Source organism: Phaseolus vulgaris, chromosome 10 (assembly GCF_000499845.2).
Source record: "Phaseolus vulgaris cultivar G19833 chromosome 10, P. vulgaris v2.0, whole genome shotgun sequence".
Lineage (NCBI taxonomy): Eukaryota > Viridiplantae > Streptophyta > Magnoliopsida > Fabales > Fabaceae > Phaseolus > Phaseolus vulgaris.
The window spans coordinates 35,630,080-35,646,845 of NC_023750.2; the positions used below are offsets into that span (position 1 = coordinate 35,630,080).

General features: G+C 29.8%; 1 protein-coding gene, 1 long non-coding RNA gene and 1 other non-coding gene across 3 annotated transcripts; all 3 read right to left on the bottom strand.

The window, feature by feature from the left end:
* Window positions 1–8,717: 8,717 nt before the first annotated feature.
* On the bottom strand, window positions 8,718–9,155 carry LOC137817981 (BON1-associated protein 2-like). The gene has a single exon (XM_068621208.1). The coding sequence runs from the start codon at window positions 9,153–9,155 to the stop codon at window positions 8,718–8,720; it is 438 nt and encodes a 145-aa protein (XP_068477309.1).
* Window positions 9,156–12,815: 3,660 nt separating this feature from the next.
* LOC137818702 (uncharacterized) lies at window positions 12,816–14,307 on the bottom strand. The gene is made up of 2 exons (XR_011082124.1): window positions 14,147–14,307; window positions 12,816–13,987 (listed from the first exon to the last, which is right to left on the bottom strand). It is a non-coding gene; the product is annotated as an uncharacterized lncRNA (long non-coding RNA).
* Window positions 14,308–15,776: 1,469 nt separating this feature from the next.
* Window positions 15,777–15,847, bottom strand: TRNAG-GCC (transfer RNA glycine (anticodon GCC)). The gene has a single exon. It is a non-coding gene; the product is annotated as a tRNA-Gly (tRNA).
* Between the last annotated feature and the right edge of the window lie 919 nt (window positions 15,848–16,766).

Here is a 16,766-nt window from a genome sequence, read left to right on the forward strand (position 1 = left end):
TCACAGTTGTTTCTTATTTTCGCAAAAAGAGTTTTTAAAATTTCTTTTTTTCGGAATTGAATTTTATGGGTATTTTTTTCAATAATGAGAAAAAAAAAAGTCGTAAGTCATCGAAATCTGGTCTTTAACAATATAATTTTGAGTTGCAGTTTTCGACTTTAGTGTATACAGTGTCAAATTTCTGGATGGTGTTTTAGATTGTTTTTTTTTTATCGGGAATGAATAGGAAAGAAGAAAGAAAAAATAAAATAAATAATATTTAGAAATTTTTTTGTAAGTAAGAAATGTTTTGAAAAATTTAATTGAAAATGAGGAGAATATATTTTAAATGAGAGGAGAAAATTTCTAAATTATGTAAGATTAAATTATTAAATTTTGTTGTGTAGTGAATTTAAATATTTAAAAAATTGAAATAGAGAGAAATATCAAATTTGAAAATTAAAAATATTAAAATTTAGAAAGGATAATAATAATACAAAGAGATTGAAATAAAATATTTTATAGGTATTATGGGAAAATAAATGAAATTTTGTTTTTTTTTTATTTTTATAATAAATTTGAATTGTGGTTTAATAAATTTGTAAATGTAGTTTTATAATAAAATTCAAATTGACTGAAAAAATTATAATAAATTATAATATTGGTACGAAAATTAAATGTTTGTATTTTTTGTTTGTTAATGTAACAAGGTGAAAAATAGAAAAGAAACATAGAAGAAATGTTCATTCCTTCCTTCTCTCCCTTCTCTCTCCGTTTTCTCCCTCATACCTTGTCTATTCCAAAATCTGATCTGATCACGCCAGGTTGTAGTTTGGAAGTCAGGTTTTCAAACAAGTTCATATTTACTCTAAAGATCCCTTATTTTTTTGTTTTCTCTATGATTTAGTCATCAATCTTAGTAGTGTTTCTCTTAACTTGATTAAGCTCATACTAAAATTTGGTAACGTTTGGATAACTTGCTCTAGGTTCCTAAATTTTGGAGTGATTCTCTTGAGGTAGAATTTCTTTCAGAATAAGAGATTTCAAGTAAGGAAAACTAACTTTAATTTTTAGAAGATTTGGACGTGGATGGGACATGGTCTCAATATTCAATTTATCTTGGAGGGAGTTTGTTTATATATTGTGTTGTTTGTTAATATATATTGTTTAAATTTTTAAAAATATTAGATTTTGATGTTTATTATTTAAGTGTTTTTTTAATGTTAAATAAGTTTTGGAATGTTGTTTTGTATGATGAAAATTGTATGGAATTGAATTCATACATTTGGGATAATGTATAAACTGATTTTGTTTGTGTATTATGTATTGATGCCTATGTGGTAACCAAGATCTCCTAGTTTCACTGGTGATCTAAGTCACATAGACTAAGATATCATGTGAGTATGTGGGAGTTCATGCACAACTGACATATGAGATACACGGCTTGGATTGTATTAAATTTAAATTTATCCTGATCCTTTTTCTTGGATTCGCTCGTGTGATGTGATATTCTTTTCACATTAAGTGGCGTGATATTTTGTATTAATTTTTTCTTTTAATGTTCATGTATGTATTTTAAACATTTACGGAAAATATAACTTTTGTAAAAAAAAAACTCTATAACATATTTATATCATATCATGTATCAATATTTAATTTCATATGTAAATTAATACTTTTGGTGTTAGAAAAGTTAAAGATTCAACATTAAATTAAAGTTAAAGACATTTTATAATACAGTATTATAAAATTGAATTGAATTAAATTTAAAGTTTTTTTTTTAAATATTAAATTTGTATAACTTCAAGTACGAAGAAGAAAAAATTATGAAAAAATATTCAAATACTTACTTTTTTAAAATAATTAAATATATTTAAAATATATGCATTAACTTAATGTTTATAATTTATAAAGTTTCCAAACAACAAAGTAAATGTGTTTCCATACCATCATAAGGGTACCCACTTAACTGTACCAATCTCTGTATCACTTTTATTTTTAAATTGAAAAACTGCTTTAAAAGATTGGCTTTTGGAAGCTTGGGATTCTCAAATTAATGAAAAAAACTATTTAATGATACTTTTTGATAAAAAAAAATAGATTATACACGGATAATATAAATTTTACACATTCAATTCCAAATAATCATGGAATACTTTAACTTTTGAAATTATCTCTAAACTAATATATGATATTGATAATATATTTTTAAATGTACTAATAATTGCGTGTTGGCTGCAAATATCTGCATAACAAGGAGTAATTAAAGAAGATTTTTGTTCTCATTTACTCATTATATAAATAAATTAAAATCAGAAAACTACAAAATAATACTTTTAAACAAATTACTAAAATTTAAATAAATGGAAGTTTAAATAATCAACATAAACATTAGGTAAAATTCCAAATTATATTATGAAAATAAATGTTTATCCAAAGTTTATTCTTTCAAATAGAACTTTGATGTTATAATTTACAAATTTCAAATATATTAATGTGAACAAAATTTAAAATCATATACTTTTGTACATAGGCATTAAAACCAACATCAACATGACATGTGTGAACACCAAATTGTTTTCAATGAATGAAAAAGAGAAAACAAAAGATACAATAAAGAATATGGTGTCTAGTTGCAAAGCATATACAGATTCAAAATCAAACATTGCTATTGCTAGTTGTCAAGTTGTTCCACCACCAAAGGGCAATGTCACACAAAGATGAATCATTTACATTTGTATGACACTATGCATCATACTCTTTCCAGCATTAAAAGTTGTGTCCACATGCCAACCATACCACTCCCATATCTGGTATAATTGATCACACATATTAAAAAATTTATAATATATAAATAAATAAGTATAAATCTCATTTTTATAACTCATTATTTATTAAAATAATGATGTTGTTTACTTTTATATATATATATATAATATATATATATTTATAAGATTTTAAAAAATTATATATAATATAATATAAAATATTTATAAGAAATAAAAAAAATATTTATATATAATATAATGTAAAATACTGGTAAGACTGGAAAATTATATTTATAAGTAATAGAAAAATATAAAAATATTTATATATAATATAATTTAAAAATACTGGTAAGACGAAAAAGAATTAATATGGATATGTAGTAATATAATATAAAAAGATTCATATATAATATCATACCAAAGTATTATAAGAGAAAAATATATCTTAAAAAAAAATCATATATAATATAATATAAAATACTTATAAGTAATAAAAAAATAAAAAAAAATATTTATATATAATATAATGTAAAATGCTGGTAAGACCGAAAAAAAATATTGGTATGTATTAATATAATATAAAAATATTTATATATAATATTATACCAAAATATTCATAAGACTAAAAAATATTCATTAAGATCTTAAAAAATATTTATATATAATATAATATAAAATTAAATGACAATATCATAAAAAAAATATGTATAGAGAAAAATGACATTGGAAGGTAAATTGGTATAGTTAAGAAGTTGAAAAAAAATTGACAGAGCTAAAGAAACATTTAAGCGTCATTTAATGTGAGGGGGAGTAGGAATCTATTTAAATAGGAATTGTGAATATATTGTGAATGATAAAGCTACAACCTCCACCTACACCTATTAAGTTTGAATTTGAATTTAAACTTAGTGTGACTTAGAATCTCTAAGTATTCTTACTCAATTGTTATACCCATATCACCAAAGTAAGAATTGTTGTAGCCATATGAGAAAGAAATATGAGCAAAGTAAGAATTGTTGTAGGCATGTGATGTGAGAAAGAAAGGACGTCATGTGAGGAAGTAAAGGGGGTGCACGCTATCTGAATAGAAGTTGACAACGGTGCGTGAAACTTCTTCATTTGGTGCCCATGCAAAGTTGTCATCATTTGGTGTCCATGCAAAGTTGTCAACCGTGAAGACAACTTCTTTGTTATGAAACTGAGAAAAAAAAACAATGAAACAAAGTGTATCGTGCATGATAGTTTTCAATACACTGAAAAAAAAAATATGAACATTCATAGATTAGCCGAGGGATTTGACTTCTCATAATGAATAAAAATTGAAATAATTATGTTAAATTATATTCAATTCAGACACAAATTTTGTTATATAATAATAAGAGAGCAATGGAGCCTTGTACCCATCATTTGTTTTACTTCAACATCTCTCAAATGGTTGTATCCCCTTAAAAAAAATTAGGAGAACACACACATATATAAATGTTATTTTATAAAAATGTGAATGGACACGTGGTATGTTGGTGGAACATCACTAAACCAATATGAAGAAATAATAATTAGAGACATCCCTCTTGTTTTGTAAGAGAAAGATGGAAGAACTGTTTAAGAAAAATTAAAATAATATCAAAACAAAGTTACTAGTAAAAATTCTAACAAAGCATTTCTATGTTCTTTCTATGGGTCCAGGAAAATACAGTTCTTAGTCAAAACCTTAAATCTCTTGAATACTTGTAATAAAAAAATTATTGGAGTGAGTCATTGTCAAATATTTTTTTGTGACAAACAAATTTCTAGTATGACCTATGATGTTAAAATATTTCACATTGACTCACCACTAAAGTGAATATTATAATATTATAACATAGTCCAAACTAAATATTTGTTTGTTACGTCAAAAAAAAAAAAACTAGTAAGAACCCATTCAAATAATTACTTACTACAAGTACTCAAATTATCTAAAGTTTGGACTGGATAAAAAATAAATTCATGTTATAATACAGAAAAATATATATTTAATCCTTAAAAAAATAAACTATATAGTAGAATATATATGTGATCCTGCCGACAACTCGAGCGTGGAGGAATCGCTTCGTAGCACTCTCTGCCCCGTCTACACGACTGTGTTATCTGCAAAATCACCCTCAGAACCTTCTCTAGGATCTCCAAACGCGACCTGCAAAACACACAGACGGCGCCTCTAGCGGCCGTTTGCACTCTGACGATCAAGTTAGATCACAGAACCACCAATGAGAAAAACTAGTCGTGTGTGTGAAAACTCTTGCTCTTTTTTTTTTTCTATTCCTCCCCTGACTCTCACCCTGATTCTGTTTTATGCCTCTGCCTGTATCTGGGCCTAACAGAATTCTGTTATCCTTTCTGGCATGTGTCAAAACCCTGTTATGCTTTTCTGCGACAACGTACCTCCAGAATCAGTAGAGTGTGAGTGTCTGTGCGTGTCTGCTCGTCTCTGCGCTTGGCTGCGCTTGTTTGTACCTTTAGCGGTACGGAGTGCACCTTTATCTGGACCGCGCCCTTCTCAGATGATGACACGTGGAGGTATGCAACTAACATCTAACCATACACGTGTCACTACTTGAAGGGCTCTAGCGCTTCTCTTTGTGCGCCTAAGCTATTCCATTGCGGAGCAACTTAGGATATTTCTTCCACCTGGGTAAATCGCATACTCTCAGGAGAACGCCAGGTGTGGCTGGTCTAGGCACACTCACCAAGCGTTGCTCTCTGCGTAAACGGCTTACCCTTCACGGTGTCGCGCACGTAATGGGTTGAGGGAATCACCAATCACTGACCGGTTTACTAGCTCCCTCAGGCCACTCTCGTGCACGATTCCCTGAGATGTGCTCATGCGAGGTCCATGCGTAACGCTCTCGCTGGGAACCTCAGTCCCAGTTTAACTGCGTGTAACGCGAGACCCCGATGACCATGCACCCGATGACTGATCGGTGCCCTATTGCTTCTCGCGTTCTGCCCCCAGGCGTTCATCTGGGAACTGGTCTGTTGGTGGCCACGTGGTTACTGACCACCGATCACCGTTATGGGTGATCTATCCCCTGACTTCGCTGCCGCCTGATCTGTCGGTGGTCACTTGGTTACTGACAACCGATCACGTTCACCCCGATCTATCTGTTACCTGGTCCACATGTCACCCTGCGAGTGGTCCACGTGGTCATCTTCTGCTAACGTCATCGACTACCGATGACCGACCGGATCAATATGTATATATATATATATATGTTCCTGCCGGTTGACCAAATACGTCTTCGTGCGTCTACGTCACTCTCACGTCCATAATCTCTGCGCTCGCGCGTGCTTTCCCTTTGATTGAATGCCTGAAAACACAAAGACAAAGGGCGCTCTAGAGGTTGTTTGCACTCCGACGCTCAAGTCAATCTTAGGGCTAGGAAACACCAAAACTCTTTACATAAAACTGTAATTGTGTGTGTTAAGCGGCGCAAATGAATAGCGTACCTTGCTAAGTTTGTTACTTCCCTTTATATAGATTGAAACTAGGGTTTCCACTGTTTCCATTATCCAAAATGGGCTTCCTGAGGGGGTGGGGCCCAACACCACAAGTACCCACTCTTAGGATAACCTAGCGCGTGGGGTTCCCTAACTGGAGTGCAACCTCTGACAGGATGACCACCTGGATGCCTCCTTGTGTTCCTGATCTCTCCTAATTGTTCATGTGCCATGCATGCAGCTCACCGCTGGAATGTGACCCTCACAGGTCGTATCCTTTCCAATGGCTCTATACTTGTGTTATGCCTAAACGTGTCATCCACTCCACACGCATGGACTCCCGTAACCTAGGCTTCTCCCTTAATGATAACTGGTGTGTGATCTAGGATCCACCTCTCGTGGCCCAGCTCAGCTGTTCGAGACCCGATGTCCAATCTCTCCATACTGCCTAGTGGCACATCGATACATCCTGGTGACCGATGTCTGACTTCCTTGGTGCTCGTGCCTCGTGAGATACTGACCCACGCCGCTCATGGGACCCTGCTTATATGGCCCCAACATCACTAGTGGTCAACGACGCCCGAGGACTGGTTAGTACAATATATATATATATATATATATATATATATATATATATATAAAAGGATTCTCCTCTTTAACTGCTCTCGATTCTTCATTATCATGAACATTGCGTCATTTCCTATTTTTTCTAAAACATTTGGTATATATGGAGGGACAGTTTTGAATTGAAAGAGAGGTGAAGGGGGCGATTTATTTGAATATTTCAGTCATTTTCTAATTTTTAAATATTTACTAAATAACTAATTATTCTTATAATTAATTGAAAATTGTTTTTTTTTAAACTAATATACTGTCATTTCGTAAAAGCAATTATTAATTTTAAATTTTAAATGTGGAGTAGTTTGTCAAATATGAAACGAAGCAGCTTATTAAATGTGCAACAGATTATTAGACGAGGAAACATTCTTACAACAAGAAATTTTTTTATTTCATATCTTCATCTCTCTTAAAAAAATATAATTTGTATCTCTTCTATTGTTATTTGATTTAATTGACATCTTTTATTTAATTTTTAATATTAAACATAATTATATATAAATGATAAAAATAAAAAATACAAATACAAATATGCTATTTTGATTTAATTAACATCTTAAATTTAATTTTTAATATTAAACATAATTATACATAAATAATAATAAAAATTTGAATGTTTCCGCTAGTATATATAACTAAAATACTATATAAAATATTTTTTTATTAAAAAAAATAAACTATACTAATAATATATATATATAATTATAAAATTTGGATCCATTGTATATGTATATATAACTAAAATACTAGAAAAGTAAAGTATTTTTTTTAACTTTGTCGGTCTCTTATGTCTGCATTATTCATTAGTTAGTGAGAAAAAGGCCTTCTGTCGACCACCGGTGCTCCCTTGCATGCCGCCTTCATTCACGAGATCGCGCCGCTTTCACAGACCACATCGCGCCGCAATCACAGTTCACACTCACTATATTACATATAACAAATTACAACTTCCTACGTCTATTATAACATCATATTATTACTCAACCATAACATATTTAATCACTTTCCTATTTAATATTGTAATAATAAGTCATTGTACCATCTTAGTGAATTCTTTTTATCAACTACTCAGCAAAAACTACTATACCAACAAAAAAATTCACATCATACAAATATCAAATATAATATATCTAATAAAATATGTTTCTTTCATTAATATTATTACTAATAATAAATTTTGTCAGACTCAAAATGTCAAATATAAAAGAAGATTTCTTGTTTAAACGATTTCATGTTGTTCGAGCAACATTCATCCCAAAAGAGAGAATTATTATAATCTTTTTTCGCTTGAGTCTGGTTGTGTTTTGATGAGTTCATGTTATCTTTTTATTGTATGTTTAAATAGAGTTATCGACGCATATTGTATTGAAAAACTTGCTTTTATTAAAGTTTCCTAGAAAAATATATAACTTCTGTTTTTCAATTTGTGATATTCAACTAGGTCTGAAATATCTTTTTTAAATAAAATTTTCTTGTGTGATGAGTAATATGTTAAAATGATGTGAAGAGGAAGCTAACTATTTCAAATTTCAAAGTCTAAGTGATTGAATATTGTCTCTTTTATCTACCAAGGTTAACATAGATTATACAAGTGATTTAGAGAGAGTAAAACACAAAAAAAGAATACAAGATGAAGCAGAAGTTTAAATTAAAACTTAAAAATATAAATTCAGATTAAAATTAGTTAAAAGAACATTCAAGTACCTAGAAACTTCATAGTGATTCAAAGTCAAATCAACATAACCAATGAAAACACCATATTGTTTTCCATTAACTCAAAACCTAGAAAATAACAAACAATTGTTCGTCCTATCAAACATAGCTCGTGCTACTTGTCGATGACTTGTTCCACCAAACGGGAATGCCGGCAACAACTCAACCCAACGATGACTCACAATCATTCTCATCGGAGGCGGCGTGAGGCGGAGACGGCGTCGGCGACACCACTCTGACGGAGAAGTTAACCATCCCGTTTTCTCTCCCATCCCAGTCCCTCAACCTGTAGCACATAGCCTGCAAATCGGGCCCCGACCCTCCAAGAAAGTCCGAAAGCGCGATTCTTGCCACCCCAACGTCTCTCTCTCCGGCTCCCGTCCTGCACTTCACTTCAATCGTCACGCATCTCGCGTGCGGCCCCACCTCCACCAAGAACGCCTCACTCCACGACAGCGACCCGTTGGTCTCCGTCGCCGTGGCCGTGGTGTGGCTCGCAATGGAGTCGGCGCGAACCACCAAGAAGACATCTTTGTTGGCGGGTTTTCCCCTCAGGTGGAGACCTTCCGCTGAGAGAAGCGTGAACTCGAGATTTGGCATGAGAACAAAGTGGATTTTCACATACACTCTAATTTCAAACTCAGGACCGTTGCGCGCCGCCACATTTCTCCTAGTTTTAGAGATATATATAAAGGAAAAGGAAAAGACTCTTTTGTCACCCTCACCATAAAAATAATATAATAATATTTTATAGGAAAAAAACTCTTTGACACTCTGAAAAGTAAAACACTTTTTTTTTTACACCCAAAACTAATATAATAAAGTTTTATATTCAAAATTAAATAAATATAATTAAAATATTAATTTATGATTGAAAAGAACTTATAAAAAATTGAGTGAATTTCGATGAATATCCAACGAGTTAAATTAAAAAAGTATAATGTAATAAATTAAGAATTTACGCAATTTAATATTTAAAATTGATATTTAGATATTTTACATGTAAAAATTAAAGGGTTAAATATGTTTTTGTGTTCTAGTACTTTTAAGTGAAATTGATTTTTGTCCCTAGTTGAAACTTTAGATCTCATAATAAAAAAATTATTGAAATAAGTCATTTACTAGTATCTTTTTTATGTGGATAATCCGATAACGGGTGACCTGATAAGTTCAATAAATACTTGTTAGAGTAAACTTGAAATGAATTTAGAATAATATTAAGAAGTAAGTGAACTTTAAATTTAACTCAACCTTATAAAATCAACTTATAAGTTAAGGTTTGTATCCACGTATATAGTATGAAGAAATGTCTCAATATATGGATTCTCTCTAACAAATAACAAAATATTAAATTAAGAACATAGTAAAACAATTTTTTTTTAAATTGTCATAATATTATTTTTCACATCGGCTTTTGATTCATGATCCACTAATTTATTTGAACTTTTAAGTTTTCTTAGCTTTTGAGTAGGATGTGACTCATTCAGCTCAACATTCTTTTACGTCTTCGCTTTAAATTGCTTACATATTCCCATTGTGTTTATCATGAATCACAATTAAAATATGGTTTTGCATCTTCAGTGTGAATTGTGTACGAGGCTTCATAAGAAACTAATAAGTATCAATTTATATTCTAAAAGTGTGATATACATTGTTTGAAATATATTTTCAAATAACTTAGTAGTTGAATAAATTTTATCTTATTATGTGATATAAAGGTCAAAGTTTGACATTTAATAATAATTATTTATGTCCTTATAAAATAATACTCACTTGTAGATCAATATTATTATTTACGTACGTTAAAAATGCTCTCTTCTTTAAAAAAAAATGATATCTTTTATGGAGTGTTTATCTCAAAACTAATAAAGCATGAAAGCTATTAAAATATCAATATTAGCTATGTAAATTAATAAAAATGTTTATTAAAATTAAAATATATTATGATAATTTATTTCGTAAATATAATAATTATTTTCATAAATTTTCAGTGTTTAATTATTTACGTACGTATTTTATTGAAGATAAAAAGATTTGGGAGGATGTGAGTGGAGTGTTTGGTACAATATAAGAAACTTTTAGTTTCCTTCAAATTTGAAATAGGAATATTTTTTTATTTATTTTAAATTTAACATCCAAAAATAAATAAATAAATAACGTGTACAAGTTACGAACATTTTCATGAGCAAAGGGTAAATGTTTATGTTCTTTCTTATTTTAGACATAGTAAACAATTGAAATGAATCTTAGTCTCAATATAAAAAGTTATAAATAACTACATTATCTTTCGAATAAGATAAAAATCAACCTAATAGGATTAATATAATTTTAGACATTGTGTTTATACTAAAAATATCATAGAAGCATAATAAAAAATAAATGGATAATCTCAAGAACTTAATAGATGTTGTGGTGGTGATTTTTGTGTGTAAATCTTATATGTATAAATGTATGAAAATGGAATACACAACTAAAAAAAATATTTTCACATATTTAATATAACATTTTTTTTTTCAACTCTTTCACACATAAAATAGAAATATTGAGACAGATAGGAAAATATGAAGTACGAGAGTGCTAAAATTATTAAAGATATAAAAATATGTTTTTTATTTAAAAATTTAAAAATATTAAAAATAACTTTTCACCATGGAGATGAGAAGAAAGATACAAAGTAATAATTTGACTAAATGTAATATCACATCTCGAAACATAAATAAGTAGTAAACTAAAAATGAATAAAAAAATATATTCTTTCTTTTTGAAATGTATTATTACAATACCTTTGTTTGTTGGCAAGTACATTGAAATGATGAGGGAACTTACTTAAGTGGCGAAAAATCTCCTTGCCATTGATGCATGATAGAACTTTTTTCATGGAAAAAATGAAGCAACAACTAAACAAGTGAAAGTAAAGCACCCAGTTTTTGATTCATAGTGTGAGACGGTTTCATTCTTCAAAATTGCCAAAAAGATGTCAAACTATTAAAGGGTAAAAATGTTACTTAATTTATGATTTACGCAGTCATCCACATTCAACATTAGTAACTTGTTTTGAACGCAAATTTGATTTTGATGGTGCAAACTAATTAATAATTTAATACGAAAGGAATTCAACTTCGAAAAGTTGTAAGATAATATTTCACTAAAATGTTACCAAAGATTATCTTTTTAGAGAAACTAAAAAATGTAATATTTTTGTTTTTAGCTTTAATAAAATGTTTGCAAGATTTTTTTATTTTTTTACGTTACAATATTTATATATGTAAACTAATTCATTGTATTATAAGATAAAAAAATAAAAAATAATACTATATTGAATTTTAAAAGTGATAATTTTTTTCAAAAAAATACGATACCTAACTATCGTAATCGAATGCTCTACGTAACTTCTCGTGGAGATATTTTCGCGAGAAAAGCATGGAATATTAATTTATTCTGTAAGGTCTTTGAGGAATTCAAATTATAGAGGTCTTAAATTGTGTACTCGTTCCGCGTGTTATTAATTAAAAAATTATGTAATTTAAAATGTTTATTTATATTATCTTTGAAGGGAGGCATAGTTAAGGGACAGGTAATTTGGATAATGCTATCAAAGTTTAATTATTTTTTTTATATAAAAGTTTTCATGTTATACGTCACTGTACAATACAACTTGATATTTTAGCTAGAGTTATACCTCAAGTAACAATCATCATATGTTATCACATGAAAAAAAGTATTTCACATGAAAAAAGTATTATTAAAAAAAGAAAAAAAATATATGGAAAATTAAACCAAAATTCATATGTTAACAAAAATGATACATAAGTAGACTATACCTATACCTATTTATAAAGAATTATAAAAACAGACTAGATGAAAGCCTATTATACCAATGAAATAATTCTTTATGAATAAATTTTATATTAGTCAACTTATCAACACACGTGTAACATCCCTAATTTTACTCATATTTACTAATATATTATGCATGCAATATCTAATTAACAGATAAACATATATTATTTTCTCATATTTGTATCTCAAAACAAAAGGTATCCCTCTTCATAGGGATTTAATATATACATCAAAAAAAATTTATAAAAAACACAGCAAAGCAAAACATTCAATTTACATCTATCTAATCCTTATGCTGCTCACTGAGGAGTTCTATTACCTACAATCTCATCTGCTCTCATGTAAATACACGATCATCACAGTTAGAGAAACAACACAACCAAATAACAGGGTAAGCTAGCCATATAAAACAAAATTCTATAAAATTTCACTTTGAAATTAATAAAACATAAATCATAAGTCTCATACAAATTCTCAAATCATCCAGTGTCATACAAATTCTCAAATCATCAGATGTCATACAAATTCTATATTCATCTTTCACATGTCAGACTTTCACTGACTCATATAACGTAGACACTTGACTCTACTTCCAGAAGACTCGTGCGTTGACTTAGACTCAGAGATCGGCACCTGTCATACTAAATCACTGTGAAATCCACACAACTATGCGCATAAATAATCTCAATATCATCTCTCTCCTAGTATGACAGGGTTAACTCATATAACAGGTCAAGTTAGTTATCTTTCAAACAACTTATCCATCCATATGAACCTCATTCGACTCTCACCACCTGAATAACTTCATCTATATGATTCCATTATCTCAGTAGAGTCAGGATATCTCCTTCTAGACGAATCCCTAGTCAATGCACATCATAAACAATCTTAACACGGTATTTTCTTTCCTGAAAATACTATGTATTGATCTTACTTTCACATCATTGCACACTTCATTTAACACATCAATACACCATTCAATCATAACATATAATTTAAACTTTCTAACAATCCAAATATATCCAAAAAGTTATTTAGCAATAATAATCTAAAATAAACTATGCTAAAATAATAAAAATAGCAATATTAATATATGTATACAAAATTATGGATTGATCGAAATTTCACCAGAGAGCACCCATGAATTTTGGGTTGAACGAAAATATTTTAGGTTGATCGAAATCACACCAGGGAGCACCCAGGAATTTTGGGTCAAACGAAAATATTTTAGGTTGATCGAAATCACACCAGGGAGCACCCAGGAATTTTGGGTCAAACGAAAATATTTTAGGTTGATCGAAATCACACCAGGGAGCACCCAAGAATTTTGGGTCAAACAAAAATATTTTAGGTTGATCGAAATCACACCAAGGAGCACCCAAAAATAACAAAGTCCCTGCTATAGCTAAAATTTCTCTAAATTAATGTCAAACAACATTATAATTGTATAACAGCAACCATATATCAAATTTCACCTTCAAATCTTCTAGCCTAGTGTTCTATTGGAAATTAAGGCTAACTTCCCTTACCTGAAAATTAGTAGATATTCACTAAGAGCTCCAAAACCACCAAGAACCCAAAGGTAACTTAACCTGTAACACAAAGTCCTAATAAAAAATCTAACTATATCACTAGGACCCTGAGCTAACAGAGATTAACCCTGAAGCTAAAAGGGTCACATGCAAGCAAGGACAAAAACAACCTAACCAATTCCAAATTTGACTCAAAGAGAAGAGCAAAAATGAACTTACTCTATCAGATATTCTGATCGGGCAATCTTGTAGTACTCACTGCCAGGAGTCTGATGGTGGACTCTGATCGTCGAACTGATGAACGAGGAAGTCAGAATTGTAGAGAGAAGGGAGAGGAAAGGAAAAGAACTTTCTAGAGAGATGGTGGTTCTTTTTAAAATGAAACCTGAATAAATGAATTTCTATTTATATGCCCTTTTCATTTAAAATTATTCAGGAGTCATTTAAAATATACCACTTCTAATCTAAAGTAATTTTTTAGATCCTTACAACACGCATTTCTTTCACGAATTCTCTTCACGAGAAATATGACGCATCAAAGTTTAATAATTAACTAATGGTAACTTTATGAAGTTAATGGCCTACTAAATTATTAGTTATAAGGTTTAAATAAGTTTTGTGTTCAAATATATTGATCTTTAACCTTTATAAAAAAATTTAAATAACACTAAATTAAGTATAATCTCATATATTTTTAAATAATCTTAGTTGTATTCTAATACCTCTCTTTCAAGTACATCATTTTCATTCTTCTCCGGTCACAACATTCGAGAGAGCAGTTTCATCATTCATTTGAGTATGTGTGAGAGAGTTGACAAAAAGATTCGTTGTATTTTATGTTTCTCGTGAGAATATCATTTTTTTTAGTTTTGTACTCCATTTTCGTACTTTGTTGATTTATTTTTTCTGAGTTTTGTAATTTCTAGAAGAATGACTAAATTTTTTTTAGTATTTAAAAGTAAAAAATATTGACTAAATTTTTTTAAATAAAAAGGAATAAATTTAAATCTAACATTTTACTAAACTTTTTTTATAAGAATTTTTATTTGATAATCTTGAGTTTTAGTCTCTTTTTATTTATGTATAAGTTATGTATATTAGACATTCTGTTAATTTTAGACAATTGTGATTCAATTGAAGGGTATAATTGAAATAAAAAAAATATGGAGGTGCAAGAGAAGGTATGTATGTGGAGAGAGAATTTGCCTTCTATCTATCATGTTTCATTATCCGTTATGAATACTTAAGACGTCTTAGTTTGCACATTCTTCCTGCACGCACCTGATTCACTTTCAAAATTTACAAAATTAACCTTCATTCCTTATTTGAAAATTTGGAATTCATTAAAAACCTTCCAGAAAAATAATTCATAGATGATTGTGTCATGAAAATAAAATTTTGGAATAGAATTCCACAATCAAAATCTCATTCCAAAAAAACAAATATGGAATGCAAAAAATACGTTATGAAAAGAAAAAAAAATCAGGAAACAAAATCTAAAAATACATTTTGGAAAAGAATTTTTAAATTTCAGAAAAGTGTTTTGGAAATCCAAAAACATGTTTCATAAAACAGATTTCAAAAGATACTTTTGATGTTTAACTCCTCTTTTACTTTAATTTTAAAATAATTTTATACTTTCAATGCATTTTTAAATAAATATTATAACTCGATTATTCAATAACTGAGTGTAGTAGTTAGATAACTTAAAAAATTGTTATTGTTCCAATATCCAACCAAAAAAAAAAACAGCGCATGAGAGAGCTCAGAAACAGTTTCTTCATCGAAGCGATGTCGTACAATTGACCCATCAATTGAAGAGTTAATTATCATCACAGCTCAAACAGTATGCACCAGCCGGGAATCGAACCCGGGTCTGTACCGTGGCAGGGTACTATTCTACCACTAGACCACTGGTGCTTCTTGTGTTCAATAAAACATTCAATCTTAGTAAATAAGTATTTATTTTGTTTACCACAAAGGCAAATTAGAGAAATCAGTTTTTGTTTAGGTTGTAATATCCTTACAATTTAAATCGTTTCTCAATTAATGAAGAAAATAATGGAAGAGATAAATAAAAAATACCAGCTTATATCCTCCTTCACCTTATAATAAAAAAATGTGTTTGAGTTTCACTATATAATAATTATGTAAATCAATAATAATTTAGTTTTCACAACCCAATTCAATTCAAAATATATTATTTATATTAGGTTTAGTTTTTTTTCTGACCGAAATAACATAATTAAATGGTTGATCACTAATTCGATATATGATTTGTTTTAGAGTTCAAAATCATATTATAGTTTTGTCCTTAAAAATATTTGAAAATGTTAAAAGAAAAATATATATTTAAATAACATTTAACTTCATCTTCTAGTCATATTTGATGTGACTATTAGAAGAGTTTTAATTTTTTTATAATTAGAATTCATTTACTTGAAATTGATTATTTACTTAATGTATATCGTACCTGTATGGATGTTGGAGGCCAAGTAATCTTAATTCACGTCGATACACTCTTTACTTCTCCCTCGGTTCTCCTATTCTTCACGTATCCTTTCTCCTTCGCGTGCCTCGGTCGGTCGGCGGGGGTACCTGCTATTACACTCCGACGCTCAAGTCAGCGATAGTGCTTAAGCGAGAATTCCTCGATCTTATGAAAAATGTACCTCTTTTTTCCTCTCTCCTCCATTTTTAGTAGGTTGACTTGGGCCTCTACCCTGTGGGCTCAATGAACGTTCATTACTCGCTAGAGACATGCTTAGTGGTCCCTGGGTCGTGCTTGATGGTTCCCTGAAAACCATGGGGATGATCTAGAGAACTTGTATTGAAAACT